Source organism: Urocitellus parryii, chromosome 8 (assembly GCF_045843805.1).
Source record: "Urocitellus parryii isolate mUroPar1 chromosome 8, mUroPar1.hap1, whole genome shotgun sequence".
Classification (NCBI taxonomy): domain Eukaryota; kingdom Metazoa; phylum Chordata; class Mammalia; order Rodentia; family Sciuridae; genus Urocitellus; species Urocitellus parryii.
Genome location: NC_135538.1, coordinates 9,797,216 through 9,820,465, shown reverse-complemented (window position 1 = coordinate 9,820,465; position 23,250 = coordinate 9,797,216). Strand labels below are relative to the sequence as shown.

The window sequence follows — 23,250 nt, the reverse complement described above, 5'->3', positions numbered from 1 at the left end:
GATACTGATTGCAACAATGATTTGAAGATGATATGTATTAGAACATAATCATGTTGTTCATTTAGATATTCAATGGTGTTAGGAAAGCTAATGTGAATTTTTAAATCTCAGCTTTCCATTTTCTAAGTTATTAATATTGTCCTTTAAGTAAAGGATAGATAAACCATCTTTACTTTTTCCTAAACTCTTAGTATATCATGTCTATAATGTCTATAATATGAACTGAAATGAATGTTTTCTGAGAAAAGCAATTCTCACTAAGATGGCCAAGTCTTATGAAGCAATTAAAAACAGGGCACAACTGAAAAGCAAAAGCTGTTCACATGAAATAAACCAAGCAACAGGGATGACTCTTGGAGCCAGGGCCCACAGTACTAAGACCTAGCCCAGCTAGAACAATTTATAATAGCATCTTGATTTCTCACAGGCATGTCTGAAATGCTTTCACTAAATCAGGTTTTACTTTTGGTAACTGCACAATTCAAGGGTTTCTTTTTTGCCAAATCAATGACAGTAGCTGTACCACCTGTGACCTCTTTCTAAAGATATTCTACTCTACTGCATTGAACTTTTTTTTTTAAAAGATATTTATTTTTTAGTTGTAGATGGACACAATATCTTTAAATAAATTTTTATGTGGTGCTGAGGATTGAACCCAGGGCCTCACACGTGCTAGGCAAGTGCTCTACCGCTGAGCCACAACCTCAGCCCCCCTGCATTGAACGTTTGGTAACAGCTACATCTGATCACCATTATTTTCATATCTTAATGGTCTCGCTTCACAGGCATGCATGCACACGTGTGCTGTACACACACACACAGAGTCCCCATTTCATGATGTTTGTGTTTAATGGTCCAGCTGATTGGCTGTCCCAGCAAAAAGAGGGAAGCCTCAAGATGGATTCATTACAAAAAAGTACCATGTGTGTACACAATTTTATTTCTACATTAGAGGAAGTTACAACTTTTAAAAAGAGTATATAAGTGAACATATTTATCAATGAGCCAGAATGAATTAGTATGTATTTAACAAAAAGAATGGAATTTCTATAACACAATAAACACCAATATCTTTGTTTTGTATCCAAAACCAAACAGACTTGTTTTTGGACTAGATAGCAACGACACTGATGTTCAAGGAAAGTACTGATACATAAGAGACACCAAAACCCCCTTTTGTGTGCAGTCAAGAATTGTAAAAAGTACCATCTAACATCTGAATACTAAATAATAAAAACCAAACAAACAAAACCTGGAGGGCTAAATAAAGAGGGGAACCTCTTCATCAATTTTTAGGAATTCAAGTTATTCTAAACCTTGGCATACACAATCCTATATCTACATTTTGTCTTAAGTAACTTCAGAATGGTGTCTCCAAACAACTTCAAAGCTTGAGCTCCTTCTGAATTCCCCAAAGAGTTTTTGCACTCTTTTTGAAGCGGGCCTCCTCTTCAGGGGTCATCTTTATCTTTATAATGTCTGTTATACCATTTTCTCCTAGGACACAAGGAACACTGAGGAATACTTCTTCATTTATTCCATAAAGACCCTTAATTATGGTGGAAACTGGATGCACTCTCCTGAGATTCTTCAAGATACTTTCTGTTAAATCAGCTACAGATAGGCCAATGGCCCATGAAGTATAACCTTTCATTTTAATAATCTCATAGGCACTGTTAACCACTTCTCTGTGGACATTTTCCCACTGCTCAGGGTCCTTACCAGTACCTATAGCTGCGTTCAGATCTTTTAGAAGGACGCCAGCGATGTTCACTCCACTCCACACGGGAACACTCGAGTCTCCATGTTCTCCAAGGACCCACCCGTGACAGCTTTCGGAGTGGATACCAAGCTTTTGTCCAATCAAAAAACGGAAACGAGCAGTATCCAGATTACAGCCACTTCCAATAACGCGGCTTTTGGGAAACGCACTCAACTTCCAGGCTACGTACGTCAAGATATCCACTGGGTTGGAAACCACGATGAGTTTGCAGCGGGGGCTGTACTGGACGACACTGGAAATCATCAATCTAAAGATGGCCACATTCCGCTGGACTAAGTCGAGGCGGGTTTCTCCCTTCTCCTGGCGCGCGCCTGCCGTGATAATCACCAGGCTGGAGTTGGCGGTGACCAGGTAGTCTCTGCTGCACACGATGTTGGGCAGCTTCGCGAAGGCGCTGCCTTGCTGAAGGTCCAGGGTCTCGCCCTTCAGCCTGGCTTCGTTAACATCCACGAGGGCGAGCTCGTCGCTCAGGCCTTTCAGCAAGATGCTTAGGGCGCAGGCCACGCCCACCGACCCGCTCCCTATAATGGACACCTTGGCGTGGTGGACGCGCTCCTCGGGAGCCAAATTCTTGAAGAGCTCCCCCTTCACGGTCGCCATCTCCGACACTGGCGTGAGCAGCCGGCCGCCGCCCAGCGGGACCTGCGCCGCCCGAGGGGGCCTGCGCGCCCTCCCGGGGCCCAGGAGCTTCGCGCTGGCTCTCTGGTTGGACCGCAGCAAGCCGGCAGCCCAGCTCATGGCTGCGCACTCAGGAGGAAGAGAGGGAGGAAAGCCACCGCAGAGGCACAGTCCGTCGAGGGCCAGAGGAACCTGGCGAGGGCGAGTTAACGCCTCTGCGCAGGCCCCGCCCGCCCACGTGGCCCCGCAGGCCACGCCCCCATCCCACCAGGCCTCGCCAAGCGCCCCAGCTCCGCGCAGACCAAGGCTTGGGGATGGGCTTCCTGTCCAGCGAGGGCATCCTGCAGTTGGTTTTATACACATACTCTAACGTTTGGCAGGTGAACCCAGAGTCCTGGAGTCATCGATTTTCTACTCTGAGTAGGCAGACCAAGTAAGATGCGTCAATCAAGTACAGGTGAGTATGTTAAATTGCAGGCCACAAAGGTGCTATGCATTGTCTCCCAATAGCATTGGAAGAGAAATGGGCTCCTGTTTCCCAGTGTATCTAGCTGAAGGACCTTTTGTTTAGGAAGGACTGACCATGACCATGACCATGATTCACACCCATGGAAGTTGATAGGTGCTCGACAACAGGGCAAGGGGCTGCCCGTGTATTACTTCAATAGTCAAAACTCACCAGGAGAGGATACCCATTCCTTCTTATACCAAAGGAAGGCCTGTGATTGAGTCCTAGTAAAAACAACTTCTTAAGAAGTCACAAAAAAGGAACTTATCTTTAGAATGTTCTTAAAATCACAAATTTTAAGCAATGCACAAATTAGACTGATGACTAAAATGATGAAAATTATTTAGTATACAACACTGTATCAGTATATCTTACTTCCTTTGCATTTTTTCTAGGCAGTCTTCTTAACTAATTTCCTTACAAATTGCTGAGGAGATGTACATTTTACATATGATGAAATGCACAGTCTGATAAACTCAATAACTATAAAAGCCTCAATTACAATTATGATTCTTTCTCCCCACTTATAAATGATTTGAACCCAGTAAGGATTGCTCAAAGCACCCCTCTTGTTCTAAGACAGGATTTACTCTCCCAGAATGGGCTTCTTGGTACATATAGCCCTTTGATAATCCACAAGATTACAGTTTTGGGATAACAAATCCTGACAAAATGAATAATTTATATTCAGGACATGAAAAGCTGTTCTCATTCTTCCTGCCACTGAAGAGAGGAACAATATGCAAAGGAGTCGGATGAGGGGTGGGGAAAATTGGCAATCATTGTAGTTCCACAACCTTGTTTCAATGTGACTCATTGGCTGTGATGATGCACTGTCTAAGCCATAGGGACCCCAACACTCTGTTTAGATGGTACAGAGCCACAAGCTCTGTGACACACAAAAGCACAAAAGCATCAGAACATGAATTCTCTCCACTCAGGCAGTCAGATTTATGGTATACCATTTGTCAAATTAAAAACCTGAATTTTAAAAATAATCATCTTTATTGAATGGTAGCCAATATTTTAGAGGGATCCTTTAAAAGAAACAAAAAGATTTTGATAGCTATCATTTCTTTTATCCTAGTCCTCACTGGAAATGTTTTAACCTGATGAGTGCTCCCACCTTCTTCCTAAATGATTCCTTTGACCAGACAAGTCATTTTCCAGGATAAGTGCTCTTGAGCATGAAATTCAAGGACATAAAGACTCTAAAGTGGATGGCTTCCTTCTATGCAATTTTCTTCCTAGAGTTTGAATTTCTTCAGCAATTTAATATCTGAGACCAGTGTCTTCAGTCTTTTCCCCTAGCCATAACTAAATCATTATAGGGGTGGGTTGGGATGGGTAAACCTCTCCAAAATAAAAATACATCAAACAAAGCCACTTTTTATTTACAATAAGTCTCAAGATAAGATGGGAAGTACTAAGAAAGATGAAGAGACGTAAGTGACCTCCAGAGCACATGTAGGTCTACTCAAAGTTGTGGAAAGCCAAATATAGCCAGACAGCTCCCTAATGGTTTCTATCTTAGGTGGCTCATTATTCTTTTTGAATTGAAAAACTAGCTCAAATTATCTATTCAAAATGCAGTGTGATATTATAGCTGATGGCAGGATTACACTTTAATGCTTTTGTTTATACCACTCAGGAAGGAGGTGGCAGGAAATTCAGACCACTGCATGTCTCTGGAATGGCTGCAACTCAGTCACTCTGTCCTTCCACCTGGCTTCTCCCAGCACACTCCCACTCTCCTTTTTCTGTCCAGGAGCCCAGTTCCCACAGCCCATCCTTTCACAGATCTTGCCAATCCTTCAAGCAGAATGGATTTTTAAAAAATCCTATGTCACCACTTTGTACCTATCTCTATTACAGGATTTATCACAATTAAATGTGAAATACTTATTGAATATATCACTTCTAAAGGGATCAACCTTATTTATTATCGTATCCTTATCCTCTAGATCAGAGATGGACACATGAATAAGGATTTGGGAAATGCTTATGATAGAAAAGGATGAGTAAATCAACACAGACCTGAATTTGTAAGGCTAGAAAGAAGAGTAAGAAATGAAAATCTGGGCTAGAGAATCTACCTGGTGCTACAACAGAGGTAGTAAAATGAGTGATGCCCCTTTAGGTTATTTTATTTATTTATTCATTTATTGTTTATTTATTTATTTGATACTGGGCATTAAACCCAGGGGTGCACTTGACCACTGAGCCACACATATTTATCCATTTTTACATTCTATTTTGAGTCAGGGTCTCACTAAGTTGCTCAGGGCCTCTCTAAATTACTGAGACTGGCTTTGAACTTGCTATCCTCCTGCCTCAGCCTCCCAGGCCACAGGTGTCTGCAACTGTGCCCAGCTCCCTTTGGGGTTTCTTAGCAAGGCTAATGCATAAATTTCAAATAAAACTGTGAATAAGTTAAAAAAAATTCTTACCTATTTTCATAGCCAAGCATTTTTCAAACCTTAACCAAGTTAAACAACAACAAAATCTATACTACTAGAAATACAGTGAAACAAGTATGCAAATGGAAGAGAAAATATTTTTAAACATTAGAATTATTTAAAATGTTGTTTTTGGGAACCATTAAGAAAATAATCAGCCTAAGCAACTTAGTAAGACTTTGTTTCTAAATAAAATATAAAAAGGGCTGGGATGTGGCTCAGTGGTTAAGCACCCCTGGATTCAATCACTGGTAGCCCCCCAAAGAAATCAGCATAAGAATTCCTTGATTTGGGGGGGGGGAAGGATCCAAATGAGTAAAAATTAGTGTTAATTAACATTATAATCTGATCTGAAACAGGCTATAAACTCACAAGGAAGGAGAGCATTACATAAACAAAATTATTTGAAAAGCTTTCTTTGTAATTTTAAAGTTATAAAATTATATTTTAGAATTAAAGAAGCCTCCAAGTCTCCAAGGAGCACCATGCCAGCAGCACCATCCCAGTTCTGACAAGCAAAAGTGCCTCCAGATACTGCCACAAATCTTCTACATATATTCTGGGGCTAGGTGGGGGGACATTTTTGCCTCCAGTTGAAAACCAATAAGTTAAAGAATAAGCAGGGGCCAGATCACAGAGGGGTGCATAAACCATTAAAGGAACTGAACTTCATTCTCAAGGCAAAGGGAGCCATTGAGATAGCAGAAGCCATGTAATCAGATTTCATTCAACAAATATTTAAAAGACACCTACTAATGGAAGGCACTATGACAGGTGCCGATGATACAATGAGCAAGATAAAGAAGTATTTACATTTTTACAAAGACTGATAAAACAAGAAAATAGGTCAAATAATTTTATTTTGCAATTGGTGCTGTGAAGAAAATAGGATAATGAGTAATTTTTAGACCATATGGTCTGAGGATACTTCTCTGAGGAGGTGAAATAAATCTGGGTGGAAGTTCTGAATGGCAATAGAGCTGGCTGTACAGAGAGTCAGGCCATAAATTTCCTGGGTAAAGCTAGAATAAAGGTCCTAGGCAGGAGTAAACCTGGTGTATTGGGGGAACAAGGGGACTGGCAGGGCCCAAGTGTAACAGGAGAGGTGTGCAACTGGGGTAGCTCAGGACAAGGTCAGGGAAGGAGGTGGGGCTTTACCATGCAAACCCTCTTCCACAGGAAGCTAGTGAAGAGTTTTAAGTGAAATAGTGTTATAACTTAACTTACATTTAAAAAATATCTCCAGCTGCTGTGTGGAGAAAAAAAAATGCAGGGGAAATGAAGGTGAGGTCAGGAGACCAAAAGGATGCTCAATACACTAGGTAAGAGAAGAATGGAGGCGGAGAGAGATGGAGGCTATGAGCTACAACAAACAGGTCTTGCCCATGGATTAGAAGGGATGAAGGGAAATGAGAGAATCTGAAACAATTCTCACCTGGGCTTTTGGTTTGAACTAGGGGGACGGGTGATGGTGGTCCTTCCTGAAATGGGGGAGACTAGGTGAGGAATACATTGGGAGGAGGTGAGGAAATCAAGAGCTCTGGGTGGGACGTGGGTCATTAGACATGCCTGTGAGACACAGTGAAAATGGAGAGTGCAGCCGAGAGGCAAGTCTGAAGGGCTATATATCTGGATACCACTCGAATGGACAGATTGATTTAAAATGCCAGGAGCTAGATGACAGAGCTGAGGGTCTGTGCACAGATGAAGAATGAAGAGTCTCTGTATGGAGTCAATGGATTAATGTCAAAAGTATCAAAGGAGGAGCTGGCAAAGACCAGTGAGGTCCAAGGTGTCTCAGAAACCACAAGACCCACAAGACATTGCTTCCTGAGAGGTTGCTCAATGGGTCAAATGCGGCCAGAAGGTCAAGGAACGGAGGTAAGATCTGGATCTAGCAAGGAGAGCACTGGCAACCTGGACAATAGCACTGCAGTCCCAAGGAAAGAAGCTGGCAGATAGAAAGGGGAAGAAGTGGAAATGACCACCACATACAGTCCTTTCAGGAAATATTTTCTGTGAAGGGAGCAGACCAATGGGAGAGAACAGCACATCTGTACATGCTGCAGCAACAGGGAGAATGTAACCATCAGTAAAGCCTGAGGAACAGGAGAGCAGCAAGGTCTCTGGGTAGATGACCAGGATTGGGACCTACTGCCCAAGTGGCAAGGGTGGGCCTTTGGTAGCAGCATGGACATTTTGTCCCTGGTAACAAGTAGAGTGTATGGTACAGCTGCAGGGAGAGGTCTGGGGAAGGTGAAGGCCAGAGTGCCTGGCAGTAAGATGCTGCAAGGATTGCAGTGAAGAAAGGTGGGAGGCAGAGAGAGCAGAGAGGCCGTTTTGATCATCTTGAGACAAGAAGTGCCCCAGCCATTGTGGCTATGCAGGAGAGAGGCATTTCTTGACTGACGAGACAGGGTGAGAAAGAGTATGGTCATGAATGGTGATCTAGCTTGTCCCCTGGGGCAGCTTAGTGGACAGTGCTGCCATTCACTGGGAGAGTGGTCCAGGAGTAGGCTGCAGGGTGGGGTAAGTGGCCATTCCGTGGGCAACATGCATTATGCCTGCAGGATGTCCAAGCATCAGAGTTAAGGGGCCAATGAGCCTGAGTCAGGGTGGGGATAAAGTTACTGAGAGGCAGGAACCTGTGGAGGACAGAAGATGAAGACAAAGAGGGGCCCCTAAGCATAACTGTGTCCAGTAAAGCCACAGCATTTCAGAAGCAAATGGGACACCTGCAAGTAACAAACTAGGTCTGAAAAAAATTATTAAAAAAATAAAAGAACTATAAAAGCCCAGGATCTGTTAGCACAAGAAGCAAACAATATCTGATATTCAGTCTTCAAGAAAAAGTTAAATTATGGTTAGCACAATTTGCATAGTGAAAAGATACACAGCATTAAAAAATATTTCTTGGAGCTAGAATTGTGGCTCAGCAGTAGAGCACTTGCCTAGCACATCTGGGTTCGATCCTCAGCACCACATAAAAATAAATAAAAAATAAAGATGATATTGTTCCCAACTAAAAAATAAATATTAAAAAATATATATATTTCGTCTTAAAATTTTTAGTAATATTTATTAGGGAAATTGAATTCGAGAGACTTCATTTTCTGATATACTGACAAGTAAGTATATAAGTATATTAACATATTTATTAAACTCAATGTTTCATTGAATTTTAGCTATATTTGACTACCAATATCAGGTAGCTTTTAAAATGAAGCTTAAGAGGAAGCACACAATAGCATAATATCAGGTCTATCAGTCCACAATGCTTTATTTAGTGACATCTGTTCATACCGGCCAAATTTTATAATTTCAGTATAAGAAATAAGGACAAAGAAAAAAAATGAAAAGAAAACTCAGTGAGATCAAGGCCACCTTTCCTCCTGTGGAATATGGCTGGGACCATTCCTGAGGTGACTGAGCCTGATTTGTGCCAGGCCTCTGGAAAGAAGGCCTTCTTTAATGGGTGCACATTCCCATTTCATAAATTGCCAGAGGCCCAATTTGACTTATGAAAGGAAACTGGTGGATTTTTAAAGAAATATTTTGTAAATATGCCCCAGCATCAGATTTCTCCTTCCTTGGCATAAAACACGTGGTCATTATCTCCCATTTTACACTGAACAAGACCGGTGATTCAGTCCCTCTGTCACCAAATTGCTCCACACATCAAGTGCCTCTCCCCAGCCCCATGTTAAGCCATCAGAGCTGCAAAGGAATGCAAAACAAGGGCAACAGAGATGTCTCTGTTTGCCTCAAACTTACTAACTGATGCTTCCAATTCATTTAAAAATGATTCCAGGAAAATATTCCTTAATCCATAAACTGCTTGAAGGCCTAAGGGATTGACAGATGAAACAACCTCTGGAAGATCATTCTGCCTGTTTTCTGGGGGTTCTAGTGAGCACTGTGAAGAAGAGGAGGGGAGGCCAGTATGCTGAGTGTTAATCAGAGTAAAAAACTGAAGCTTCTTCCTAGGGCAGAGCTGGTAGAGATCTCAGAAACACTGAAATTATATTAGGAAGACGCAGAAAGATGCTTCAGCCACTTCTCCGACTTCCCTTGCAGATCACTCTGAAATGGCTACCATTAAACAATTTGCCAGGAGACTCATACTTGTTTTTAATCTTTGAACTAAACCAATGAGAAGTAAACAGAACTTACTCTATTCCCTTTGTAAGATATCAAAGTTGAAAACTTCTAAGATTTTCCCTCGTTTTACTTACATTTAGGGTCTTATAGTCACTCTGCAATACTGCTTCACTTGAGATGAATACATAAAAATAGTCTAAGAATAAATGTACTAATAAAAGATGAACCAGAATAGTAATAAAACTGAATTAAAGAGTCAAAGGAAGAAATGTAATTATAATTAGCAAAAGCCATCAGGCTGATCATAGAGTTAAGAAATAAATCTAAATATTAACATAAAAATTATACCTTGCAGCAGTTACAACAAAGAATCAGACAAAATAAATGTTGTTAGAATGCACCCAGAACAGTCTCAGAAGAAAAATACAATATTACTTCCTTTAACTCTCAGAACAGGAAGGCCAAAGGCCCATTTCTAGAGAAATATTTAAAAGATAGCTGTTCTATTATATGGTTTACCTTTTTTGTTTGTTTATTTTTAAAGAAAAGGAGACCTGGGATCTTGAGAAAGCAGCCACCTATATCAGCAGATGAGGAGATAGGACAGGCCTGAAGAGGTTTGAAAAACTCCAATCACAGACTGTTTTCATTTGAGCCTTTATAGCACCAGAGGTGCAGGAGAGATGCAGTTTAAAAAAAAAAAGAAAGAAAAAAGAGATAATTCCCTATCCATCAGATGGCCAAAAGTTTCAGAGTAATACAAGTCACTAATGGCCAGGGTGCTAGGAAACTTATATGGGCTGTAATCTTCTTTTTTAAAAAATTTGTTCTCTTTCTATATATACATGACAGTAGAGTGTATTTTGACATATTATATATACATGGAGTATAAGTTATTCTAATTAGGATCCTATTCTTGAGGTTGTACATGATGTGGAATTTCACTGGTGTTGTATTCATATATTTATATTCAAACATAGGAAAGTTATGTCAGATTCATTCTAAGCTGTTACCTTATAAACAAATTTTTCTGGAGGGTCATTTAGGGTTAGGGTTAGGGTCATTTAGCAACAGATAGCAAAACATCTTTATAACATACATCCTCTATCTTTAAGACAAATTTCTCAACCAAGAAAAGTACAGTTAGATGTATGCCTACATGATCACTATGGTGTATAATAGTGAAAAACTATTATCTAACTACTACTGGCAGTTAAGCAGATTAAGTAGATTATAATATGCAATGGAGTACCATGTAGTCATTGAAAGTGATAGAGATTTCTATGCTTTGCTGTGTGAAATGTCCCTGTTACTGTGCAGTCAAAAAGGTCCCAGTACCCGAGGGTTTTTTTGTTGTTTTCAGTGCAGGGGATGGAATCCAGGGCCTCCCACATACTAAGCAAACTCTCTCACTGAGCTCCATCCCAACCCAGCACACAACATTTCTGCACAATTCTAGGAATCTTCCTGCAGATACACAGCATAGGTCTAAAAGGGTGTTCCTACTATGGTGACTGTAACTTGGTGGGATTTCTGCTGGCTTCTGTTTCTTTTTTGTACTTTTCTGAGTTGTTTTTTTTTTTTTAAACAGTGAACACACACACACACACACACACACACACACACACACACACATATATTTTTAACCCCCAAACCAATGTCATCTTTGTTTTTTAAAAAAGATAGCCCTAAATACATTTTTCTTTAAAAATAAACACCAATATATGTACTTTAGTTTAGATCTTGAATGTCCCCCTAGGACCTATATGTCTTGGGCTTGGTCCCAAGAAGGACATTATAGAAGGTGGTGGAATCTTGTGGGAGTTCCTGAGGTCATGGGTATGTGACCCTGAGGGGCTGTGCAGTTTTTTCTTTGCTCCCTGGCCCATGACATGAGCAAGCAGCTGTGCTCCACTACACACCCCTGCCACTGTTGTCCAGCACCTCCACCAGGAGCCTAGAGCAATGGGGTCACTCAATATGCCTGGGACCTCCAAAACTGTGAACTAAATCTTTTCATTTAGACATTAATTTTCTCAGATATTTTGTTATAGTGACATGAAGCTGACTAATATAAAATAGAAATAAAGATAAATACCTCTTATCCCACAATAAAAAAGTTAAAAACATTTATAATTTATATTTCTAAATAATTTAAAGTAATTCAAAATAACTAAGAACATTTTCATTCATTGTTTTTATTTGGGTTTTAGTTTCTAGGAAGGCAATTGCTATAAATTATCTATAAATTCTTACTATACCAGGCATCATGAATACATCTACACAAGACACAGGAAAGGGAAGCAGAGGTGATTCTGCCAGTCCTTTGAGATGGCAACCCCCTCACAAATGTGGAGCACAGGGCCTCGGCAGTGTACTCTCCCTTCTGTAAAGTTCCAATTAAATCAACCAGGAAATACTGAGATACCTGTGTTTCCCCTCTGAAGAGAAGAAAACAATATCCAAGGTAGTCTAATTGAAAACTAGCTAAACCTCTTCAGAAATCCTTCAAATATCAATACCCACTATAGATAATAAAGTAATAAAGTCAAAGTTATGCAATTGAGTAACATAAGAATAACTGTATATGACATGGTTTCTACTTTTTCTTCCATAATTAGGGAATTGCCAGTTAGTCCACTACAGGAACTCAGATCATTTACCTCAATTATTTTCTGAGCTTGAAGTACCTGCCCTGATAAAACAAGCTAATCATACTGCCCCTGCTGAATGATCAGTCTCTTGGGATCAGGTGCATAGCTTGTTTAGGAACAATGAACCCATAGGTCAAACTCATCTCCCCCCTCCACAATTAAGTTACTGTGTTGAATTTAATCCTCAGTCCTACTCAAATGGTACAATAATTAAGAGTAACCAATGAACCTAGACTGAACAATCAGGCTGTGCTTGCTGGTCCAAAGCTGGCCAGGTGGCAGGGTAGATGTGAGTCTATGTTGATTTCTACACAGGCAGGGAGGTCCCCACCTGGTCCTGGGCAAACTCCCTAATTGGGCATGTTACTGCACTCCCACTAGCTCTCCTTTTTTTGAACCCTGATTAAATGATGTGCCATTATATAAAATACAAATATATTTGATGTATTACATGTGCTCCATGAAATATGAAATTTCATGATAATTATAAATAGAGTAAAACAAAAATATTTTTAAGAATCTGAACAGTATTTTGATTTAAGCATTTTTAACACATTCCCTTTTAGGCCAGTAGATGTAGCTGTGAACTAAATTAGGAAATACAAGTACTTTTATCAGGCTGCTCAAAGTCAGCCATTAGATGGCACCTTTTTCTTTTTTTTTTTTGTGATGGTGGGGGCTGAGTTTATTGCAGATTTAATGCATTTCAGGGAAGCTATACAACAATTATTTGATGCTGGAGTTGGTTTTTACTTACCTACATTTATCTAGAAAGTCCCCTCTTAACGATTTATTGTGCACATGGACCATTTCTGCTCATCGTTTTCTAACCAATACTGTTATCCTTAGGTAGAGAAAAATGCCATTTCCCAAAGAGGAAGTGATAGTGACACAAGTTCATTACTGGACTCAGATCAATCTCATCATCAAAACTCTAAATGCAGGAACTCTCTAAATGTAGAGATGAAATATCCTATATGCTGTCTGTGAGCCTCAGAAAAGGATAGTAAGAATCTTCCAGGGAAGGGAATGGTAAGGCTTAGACAACAGCTTACTGAGGAGATGTTCTTAGCACAGTGTGCGACTCTCGAAAGACCCATTAACGACTTCCAAATGAACACACCAACAAATTAATAAATACTGCTGCCTTTAAAACATGTGCCTCTTGGAAAATATTAGTGGATTCATTTTTCTGTGACATTTCTTAAATAAGCAGATCAAACTGATGTGCCTAGTGACCTGTATGTGGGGAGAGGGTATCTGCATTCCCTCTATTTAGTTAGACAAAGATGCAACAGAAAAGGAATCTGCGTATTCTTGTATTCAGTGGTGCCAGTCAGAAAATATTTTTTCTCCCCAAAATATTTAATTTAGGCAATAATCCTCTTATTAGTACCATAAAACAAAGTTCACATTCTGGAAACTAAAATAGCATAATCTAGCCCATAAAGCCAAATTCTCCAGTGTATAATAACCTAATTTTGTTGGTCTATGAAAATTTAGATTGAATCATTCCATGACTCTTAAAGATCATTCATATTTTCATACCTTAAAATTTTTTATTGAGTTTATAACCAGAGTACTAAACACTGGAAACATCACCCATCAATTCCACTGTCAATGGAAAGTGCTAACAGGCTGGCAGCCACTTAACTTTATTACTAGGTGCAAGCCCCGGGTACATTTCATAGGTAGCCAGAGGAGTTTTATGAACTCCTTTGCAGTAAAAAACTAATAGAAATAAAATCTTGCACAATTTTTTAAAAGGTATTACTAGTAAAGTAATATTTTAAAGGAAAATATGTAAAGGCAAAATAAAAAATTCACTCATATGCCCATAATTCACTCACATATTTCTATCTGACATTTTTCCTCCCGGGTACCTTGTTTTAGGTACCCGCTCTCCTATCATACATGGCTATGAGTCCCGTTTTCCATTTACTGTAATATTGTAGGCATTTTTTAATTGCAGATGACAGCTTAAAATAAGATGTTCTCTTCTTTGAGTAAAGAATGGCCAGCCCTAGACCAGACATGGTCAATTATCATGTGGAGAGATGAGGCTCTCACTTACCCAGAAAAACTTGGTGAATTATCAAGAACAACATGGTCAGGTCACAATCAAAACCAAATTCACTACCTGCCTCCCTCCCCTGGCTCCTTTCACTTATTCCTTTATTTCCCATCTTAGCTAATGGAGGTAAAGCTAGAAAACATGCAGATATTGAAGATTTAGAATTCAGTTCAAAACTTGACTCTGTCAGTTATAAGTTGTGTGATCCTGGGCAAGTGAGTTAGGGTCTTGAGCCCTTATTCTTCACTTATAAAATGGGGGATAGTAATGCTATATTATTATTAGGCAGAATAAATAGTCTGCTATGTCTAAAATGTTGGTACAATGGATGAAATGAAAAAAATTGAAGTAATAACAATCATCAAAAATCTTCAGTCAGTGGTTTTCAGAATTTTCCAAGTTGTCCCTAATTTATTGTTACAAAGGATGATTAGAAAGCAAAATCACTTTAAAAATAACGGTTGTTCAGACCAGGGAAACTATCATTTGTCCAACAGTGTGTTTTGACTGAAAAGTACAATAATCCCCATGTTTAGTTATGATTAAACTGAATGTGAAAAGCTCAATTATGTTTATAAGGTTGCTTTAGCAAACCACTCCCTGTTGCCCCCCCACAACTCAGTGTCTCCTTCTCTACTGAATTAATCCATCTCCACATAATTCTCCAACTTAAAACCAAAATCTTCTTAACTCCCCCCTCCCCAATCCTTCTGGTTATGACTCCATTTCTTTCTTTTACTTTACAGCAAAACTCAATACTTATCTGTACCTACTGCCTCCAATTTCTCTCCTCTCTTCTCTTTTGAATCTATTCCACTCAGGCTTTCTGCCACCATTTCAACAGTGACCACTATATTGCTACGCTCAAGTCAGTGGTCAGTGTTCTTATGCAACTTCTCACTAGCATGCAACACAGCCTCTTCTTAAAATGTTTTCTTCTCCTGGCATCCCAGCTACTACTCTGGCTCTCCTGGCCTCTTTGGTCAGGAAATCCCTTTTGCTACTTTCTCCTCTCTCCAATCTCTCAACCTTAGGAATGCACAAGAGCTCCCTCCTCAGACCTCTTTGCTTTCTTGCCACCCAGCTGCCTGCCTTCATGAGCTCATCTGGTCTAAAGACTTTAAACATTATCCATCTACTGGTGAGTCTCAAATTTATATCTCTACTTTGAACCTCCCCCTGAATTCCAAACTTCTGTATCTAACTGATTACTTGATTCTTCGTGTGGCTATCTAACATATCTCAAACCCACAAGTCCCAGACCGAGCCCCTTATGTTATCCCCTAACATTGGTCTCTATCCATTTTGCAGTTGCCCATGCCAAAATCTTGGAGACATTCCCTGATTTCACTTTCTTCTCATATCCCACATCCAATCTACAACAAGACCTTGCTAACTCCAGCTTTGAAATAAATCCAGAACCTCTTTTCATCAACTCCATTACTGCCACCTATTCTAAACTCTCATCAATGCTCATCTGTCATTAAGAGCCTGATACACAGAACTTCCTAGTAGTTGTTTGGAAATTCTGTGGACCCTCTTAACAACAGAAAAGAAAGAAACCAATCTTTTTTAATGGATAGCTTTTTAGCTTAGGATATAAATTTTATAAACACATACAAATACACCCAGACATAAACACACACACATTTAGGCTCTTAGGATTTTTTCCAATAATGTGTAAACAACACAATTAATCATTTAAATAACCCATTTTAAGAATGCTTTAATTATTTTACAAGAATGTTTATACATATGGATGGATGTTAAATAGTATAGAAAGTTGTTCCAATTAACAATTCATTAAAGAAGTAGCCAACATCAATTTACATAGAATGAATATTAGCTATGAATTAGTCATTACATAATTATAGTTGAAAAACTTAAATTAGTTACTAGTAATGAGAAGTTGCCTAGAAATTGGCAAGAATTTCATTACATTCTTTGCCATTACTTCCCAAGACAGGACCACACTACATGGAAATTCGAACACCAGGAAAATTTAGATAGCAGAAAGTAGAAAAAACAGCCAGATGCCAATCATAAGTAGTTACTTACACTGTGAACTCCTAAAGCTTTCCAGACTGCGAAGCTGATCACACCAACCCCACACCAGGCATAAAGTGAGCCCCAGCCAAGAGCTCTCAAGGCAAGGGAAGACCCGCTCTCTGGTAAGGCAGCTGTAGCCATGCTTCCCTGAAATGAAGACAGAAAGGATTGGGTAAAATGATCAATTCAGAAAGGATAAGTAAGCTGGGAGTGTTTGAAACGAATTTTAGTACTCTATGTAAGCATCTTGATACTAGGAGGCCAGGCCAAACCATGGTCAAATAGCAACTTCACTACTTAGTAAATCAATATCTCTGATTGACAGACATTTCAGCATATAAGACACTGTGCCTGTTAATTCTTCCAGAAAAAAACTCAGAACATTCTCTATTCCCCATTCATTGGCATTTTTATTAGAATAACATTAAAATAATTACCTAATCTGATAACAGCAGATTATAACACCCTTTCGTCTGGAAAGAAATTTCTATTTATTTGTGTCTGCTTCTTTTTCAGAAGAATTTTCTTTATATTGCTCAACCTATTTCTTAGTGCCGCTTTTTCTTATGCATGCTTGGCTAGAGATTGCTAACACTGCTCCAGCACACAGAAAGCCTATTCTTTGTTGATCTGCATCCCTGTACATAGCATCATGACTACATCTAGTAGGTATGCAGTGCTTATTGACTGGCACTTTTTGTAGATATTCCTTAGACCTAACCAGGTCACCAACACATCCTTCTTTAACCATTTTCCACAATACAAACAATATTCTCTCCTTCTCATTCCTTGTCCATATTGCTACAGTTTCAGTGTGGTTCCCTAGACACCACAGATCTCACATAGATGCACTCCCTGGCTTTTAATTGGCCTGATTTTTGCCCAGAATTAACCAAATGTTATTTTACCAGGGTCAGTTTAAGTGCTTTGGCCTAAATATTATTTTAGAAACAAAGATTAAAAAACCATCATTCCCCTGGGAAGGACAGAAATTGGCCTATGCATATATATATTTTAAAGTCTACATACACCCACATTTGTTTTACTAAATCAAGTAAAAAAGAAACTGCATGAAAATAACTCTTAATGATACAGCAATATTCACATAAAAATCTTAATTTTGCCTTAGACTTTTAAAAAAGCAGGTCATATTTGTGTAATATCAGTCTCATAAATTATAAAATAAAATTAGTTATTATTAGTCATACTACATAAATTATGTTTCTGAAAATGAATTTTCGTGGCAACTTGATGTTAAAAATTAATCTTTGAGTTTTAAAAGTGTAGACCCAAGCTTTTTCCTCTAGGGGAAAATGCCAAATGACATTCACGCACTCCGTTCAAATTTTTCAAAATGAATGTTGACTGACTTGCTTCAGGAAAAGATTAACTTGCCAAAAAGTAACATTGCTTTGAAAGCATTTTCTCTCACTGCCATTTTTTTTTTTTTTTTAAATACAAGGTCTTACTAAGTTGCTTGGGGCCTCACTAGGTTGCTAAGGATGACCTTGAACTTGAGATCCTCCTGCCTCAGCCTCCAAGTCTTGGGATTACAGGCACCTGGCTTCATTTTTTTTTTTTTTTAAGTTAAAACTAAGGCTTTTGTATTTGGAAGTTGAATTTAACAAATCATACTGCAGTTACAGTAAAACACTAAGGAGTATTCCCAAGATAAAACAAAAATTATTTTCTAAGTGAAAACTCAGTATTTATAATACTTCTATGCCTGAACATATGTATATTCCTTATCTTCTAACATTTACCTAGTAGCCTCTGAGAATTAATAATCTATTATTCATACACGTAGGAACTACCAAGAGCAAATTGTCAGAATGCTAACCGCATACTAATGAATAAGTCTACGTTTTAGCTTTTTTTCAATATAATTCTGGGATTTTACATAAATCAAATAGATTTTTAAAAAGAATGTTCAATCTAGTTTAATTTGCCCTATAAAACATTCTTATCTAATATCAAATTTTTATGTTTACGTCACAGAATAACTTAATAATGTATGCAAAATACTTTTAAAAGGTATTTTTTATAATTTTTCAGAAGTTACAGCTATGAGAAAGATGAATGATAACCTGTCCTTTTAATCTACTTGTTACAAAATGGATCTTGAAATAACTCAGTAATGTGATAAAGTTGTTCCATGCTATAACATTTATAAGGCACTGAATTACTTCAGATAAGCAAATTTCATGTTTATGTATACATTAATAGAAATATACACACAAAATTTCACTCATATAACCTTGCAATCTTTTTATGAAACTGATATGTGAAAAGAACCAGTTTTAGAAATAAAGCTTGGTCATTTAAATAGATCAAAGAAGCTCAAGAGTGGACTATCTGGCCACCTTAGATGGCATTTTTCCTGTTTATTCAAAAAATTACAAAGAAAAACAACTGTGCTTACTTAGCCCTTATTATTATTTTCCAGTTTCCAGCTTTCTAGCATGAGACACAGCTAAAAATGAAAATAGGTCACTACGGAGCTGATTATCTGTCTGAAATAGAAGCAGTGTAGGTAGCCCCTAACTGAAAAGTTGGTCATTAAAAAGTCCTTTTGGGTTACAATCCTGTGTTATAATAAATACCTACATTCCCAGGTTAGTGGATAGGAGTTTATGTGAATAACAATATTACTAAGTGGTATGATTTATTCTCCCGAAATAACTGAAGATAGGAAAGTACCATGTCCAGCAAGTTGCTTGATTCACATATGCCTGTTTCTTGCTCTTTAATGGGAACAACACACAGTAACATCAGCTCATAGGGCTGTGTGTTGGTTAAATGGGTAAAGCCTTTAGAATAACAGCTGGCACTTGGTAGGAATTCAATGTTTGGAAAAATAATTATTATAATAATAGAAGACGTCTAGGTGGTGGGTGACCTTTAAGTTCATTGCCTCAGTGAGACTCTTACATTGGTGCTTGCTCAATACAAACTGATTAAACGTGTGCTCCAAAACTTGAGTTCTTCCACAACCCATTTTAACTCTCAGAACGTGGATAAATGGTAATGCTCTGATTCCACTGTTTCCCAGAGGGAAGCAGAACTTACCATCCAGAATGGTGGTTCTCAAACTTTCTAGGTCTCAGGATCTTTTTATACTTGGACCCAAAAGATTTTCAGTTATGTGGGTTATATTTACTAATATTTAATATATTAGAAATCAAAACCAAGAAGTTCTCAAGTTTTATTCATTTTAAAATAGAAGCAAATTTTACATTCTTGCTAATTTTTTAGATGCCTAATCTAATAAAAAAGAGAACTGGATTTTCATGTCTGCTTCATGTTGCAAAAATTTTTTTGTTGTTTTGGTTAAACTATATGAATAAAATCTGGCCTACAGATATGTGGTTGGGAAAGAGAGAAGTAATTTAAAAACTTTCCTTTTTTTATAAAACTTGACAAAACTCCTAATTCAAGGTTAGTTACAATATGGAATCTGAAGTCATGTCAATGAACTTCTTTGTAATTTATTATATTAAAATGTATTAGTCTGTTTTGTACTTTGAATAGACCTTTTATTCCATGAATACATGATTACTCAGAAGATACTGATTTACCAAGTTATATACATATTTCAATTACTGATATGATTTATTAAACAATATATTTTTTAAAACATCTTTAATATCACCATAAAAATTCTCATCAGTAATGTCGCTGAGCACTAAGTAGGGGTTAAGCCCAGGATGGCAGATAAGTTTTCTAAAACCTAATTTTAACTGAAAGTTTGAATTTTAACAGTGGAAACACAGGTTCATATTTTTCACTCTTAGGAAAATGTTTCCATATGCCTACTTCTAAATAACAGTTTGTCAGTTGTTCTTTCAAATAAAAATATTCCATGGGAAAAGTGGCTCATTCAGCTAGCAACTCAATCACACACTGCTTTTCCTAGAGAAAGACATTTTGCCTCAATGTTAAGAAAAACTGTATGAGTATTTCCCATTTCTTTTCACAATTCAAATGTCATGATTTACTAAAACTAAAATTTTTACTGCTTGGACAATAACATTCTTATGTAATGTTTGTTTGTTTTAATTGCAGATGTACTGAAATGAAAAACACAATAATGACTATTAGTATGGTTTTCTGCCACTACGGTGACTATGCCAAGGCACAGCAGTTTCACTGTCCATTACTTCCTTACCATGAGTGCAATTATGTTTGAATAATCATGAAGACAGTTCTGACCTTACAGGCCCACAAAAGGGTTTCAATCACCAGTGTTCTCTGGATCAGTCTGTAAACCACCATCTTAGACCATGAAGGGCATATGTGATGAATAAATCTCAGAACAAAACAGAATGCAAAGTTGTAAATATGTGTAGAATCTCTAGCTTTCATCAGATTCTTAAGTCTGTGAGCTGAGGGTTAACATAAAAACACTTCAGCTTATTATAAATCAACAAAATTCTACTGTTAAAGCACCACTATTAAATTTTACTGTTTTCTGCCACAAGATATATTTCTGCTCTAAAAATATTCAATTACAAAGGGAGAAAATGATCCATAAGGTTCTTAGTGATAATTTGAGTTGTTCCATGTAAGCCCTCAGAGGGAATTTAAATGCTTCAAATTTTTCTCTTGTCATTACAGTGTCGAGAAGAGTTAAGTATGAATGCCCAAGATAAGAGAAAGCAAATCCAAATGGTTTAAGATTTTTTCATGCAACACTCTTCCTCAACAACAGTAATAATTTGGGTGAATATTTAATCTGTGTCCACCTCACTAGACTCTAAGATTCCTGAGTGGCAGAAGTGTTGTTCATTTTTAATCCTTTGCACCTAGTTAGTACAGTGTATGACACATAAAAGGTCCCAAGTAAACATTTGTTTAAGCAATGAAGTACTGAATAAGCCAAAAGGGGTGAGAAGGAAGAGATGGAACAATACAAAGACAAGAATCTACAAGAAAACTCAAAGAAAATTCCTCATCAGTGAAGGAAATGAAGTACACAACACCAAAAAACAACTGTGTCAATCTTGCTAATAAGTTAAGGATATTTTGCTTTAAGAATGTTACAATCATTCAACTAGTTTCTGGGCATCTAAATTATTTTCTAGGGGCTGGGGCCATAGCAGTGAATGAACCTCCTGTTTAAAAAGCTGACATATTTCTCACCGACACAAGGATGCGCTTTATTTCAATATTACATCTCTGAAACAGAGATCCTACTGCAGTAAGTATCAAGAGTTTAACTGCCATAAATTTTCTAATAGTACATAAAATATTGGGACCTCTTATACTAATAGTGAGTTACCTAAATTTAAAGTCATGTTGTGACTTATACCAGATGAGCTTTCAAAGTCTTGTTCTGCTAAAATTTAAAAAACCGCGAATCAAGCACTTCTTTTTAAATGAAAATGAAGACCATCAAAATAATTTGTAAATTTCTTTAATCCATGTGGTATACTCAGACTTACTTCTTAAAACAATGAGAAAGGACATCAACATTTCCTTTACTTTTTTATATAAAAAGATGCCATTTATTATAAACAATAACAATGCAATGAATGGATCTCAGGGTCACAAACCTTATTGAACCATTCAGGGCTTTTCTTTTTAGCCAATGATAGTGTGGTAACAAATCCAGCCAACATTCCTGCTGCGGCAACAGAACCAAGGAAAATTCCACCTGCCAAGAGTTTGGGGGAGGGGAGATTCAAATTTAAAAAAGAAGAAACAATTAAGTTCAAAACAAATAAGTTTCAGATACTTTTTAAGTTACATTCAAAATTTCTTCTGAAATTCGAGAAATCATGGCTAAGCAGCTGTTGCCAAAGGTAAAGGGCAGCCTCGGGGGAAGTGCGCCCGACCGCACGACCTCGGCTTCCAGGGGTCATTCGGGTGCAGTTCCCTTGCCCTCTCCGCGGGCGGCGGCGTGAAGTTTCTCCCGGGGGTAAAGAGAGCGAGTGTAATTAGAGCAGGAGAAAAGCTGCCGAGGGGATGGGGAAATGCGGCCCGCACGCGAGGAGCGAGCGCGGACCCGCCTCCCGGCTCCGGGCCGCCTCCCGCCGCCCTCGGTTCCCGACCCCGCCAAATCCAGGGGCAAGGCCGCGACGCGGGCTCTGGGCGGGATGGTAGGGGAATGCCCTTGGCGCAGCCAGGCACCGCACCTCCCCACTTCACACCTTTCACCAGGAAAAGCCGATCGTCCGTGGGCGCCCGAGTCTCCAGGTGGGAAGGCTCGCCAGGCCCAGCGCCCGCCGTCTCCATGTCTAAGTCTCCACCACTGCGTACGGCGCCAACGGGGCCCGGGTGGAATCTAGAGCAGGGCGGAGGAGAAAGGTTCCGCTGCGGCCTCCCCTGTGCAACCTGAAGACGAGTCCGGAGTACGGTCGCTGTCCCCAGACCCCCTCTTCTCCCGGGCTGGGCGGGAAAGATGCGAGCGCCGCCCGCAGTGTCCCCGGCCCCGCACCGGGGGCGGGGGCGATGTCCTCCAAGGCGGTCTCCCTGGGAGGGTCACTCGCTGACCTTAATCATTATTTTGTCTATTGAAGGAATGCTCAACCCCAACTCTAGGGGGCAGTGAGGGGCCGCAGATGAGCCAGGAGCCGGTCCCACCGGGAGCGAGACCGGAGCTCGGTGTCTGCCACCGTGACCCGTGATCTGGCCCGCGCTAACCCCCCGCGATTCTAAAGAGCAGGCTCCAGTCTTTTCTCTGTACTTTTCTGAGAAATTTCCTGTGGTCGTCCCTTTGATGCGAGGGACAGGATTTACTCCTGGAAGACAGCCACTGCTCGCTCCGTGGGGCTGCGCCTCCTTCCCTCGGATTTGATTGGTCGGCCTACCGCCGAGCGAGGATGCCTGGCAAGATGACTGCGTCAGCGCTGGGACCCAGTGAGGACCGCCGAGGCCCACGCAGGGCCAGCCGCGTGGGCTCCGGGGCGCCCCAGCGCTGCTGCGGAGCGTGGACAGCTGGCAGACAGGCCTGGTCCTCACAGCCTAGGAGGCGGGGAGCCAAACGGGCTCGGATGGGTACA

At 39.4% G+C, this 23,250-nt stretch overlaps 2 protein-coding genes across 3 annotated transcripts in view; both read right to left on the bottom strand.

The window, feature by feature from the left end:
- Nucleotides 1-22,700, bottom strand: part of Tmem242 (transmembrane protein 242) — a 28,467-nt gene extending 5,767 nt beyond the window's left edge. The window contains exons 1-3 of the mRNA XM_026393812.2: nucleotides 22,399-22,700; nucleotides 21,802-21,902; nucleotides 16,256-16,393 (exon numbers count right to left, since the gene is read on the bottom strand). Coding sequence (XP_026249597.1) covers nucleotides 16,256-16,393; nucleotides 21,802-21,902; nucleotides 22,399-22,483 — 324 coding nt within the window. The 5' untranslated portion in view covers nucleotides 22,484-22,700. The remainder of the gene's footprint in view (nucleotides 1-16,255; nucleotides 16,394-21,801; nucleotides 21,903-22,398) is intronic.
- Nucleotides 1,385-2,521, bottom strand: LOC113186382 (L-lactate dehydrogenase A-like 6A). 2 transcript variants are annotated; one of them, XM_077802044.1, is made up of 2 exons: nucleotides 2,151-2,383; nucleotides 1,385-2,000 (listed from the first exon to the last, which is right to left on the bottom strand). In XM_077802044.1, the coding sequence occupies exons 1-2, from the start codon at nucleotides 2,381-2,383 to the stop codon at nucleotides 1,385-1,387; spliced, it is 849 nt and encodes a 282-aa protein (XP_077658170.1). The 2 variants fall into 2 exon arrangements, with proteins under 2 accessions (XP_077658170.1, XP_026249596.1); XM_026393811.1 differs by having other exon boundaries at nucleotides 1,385-2,521.
- Nucleotides 22,701-23,250: the final 550 nt, after the last annotated feature.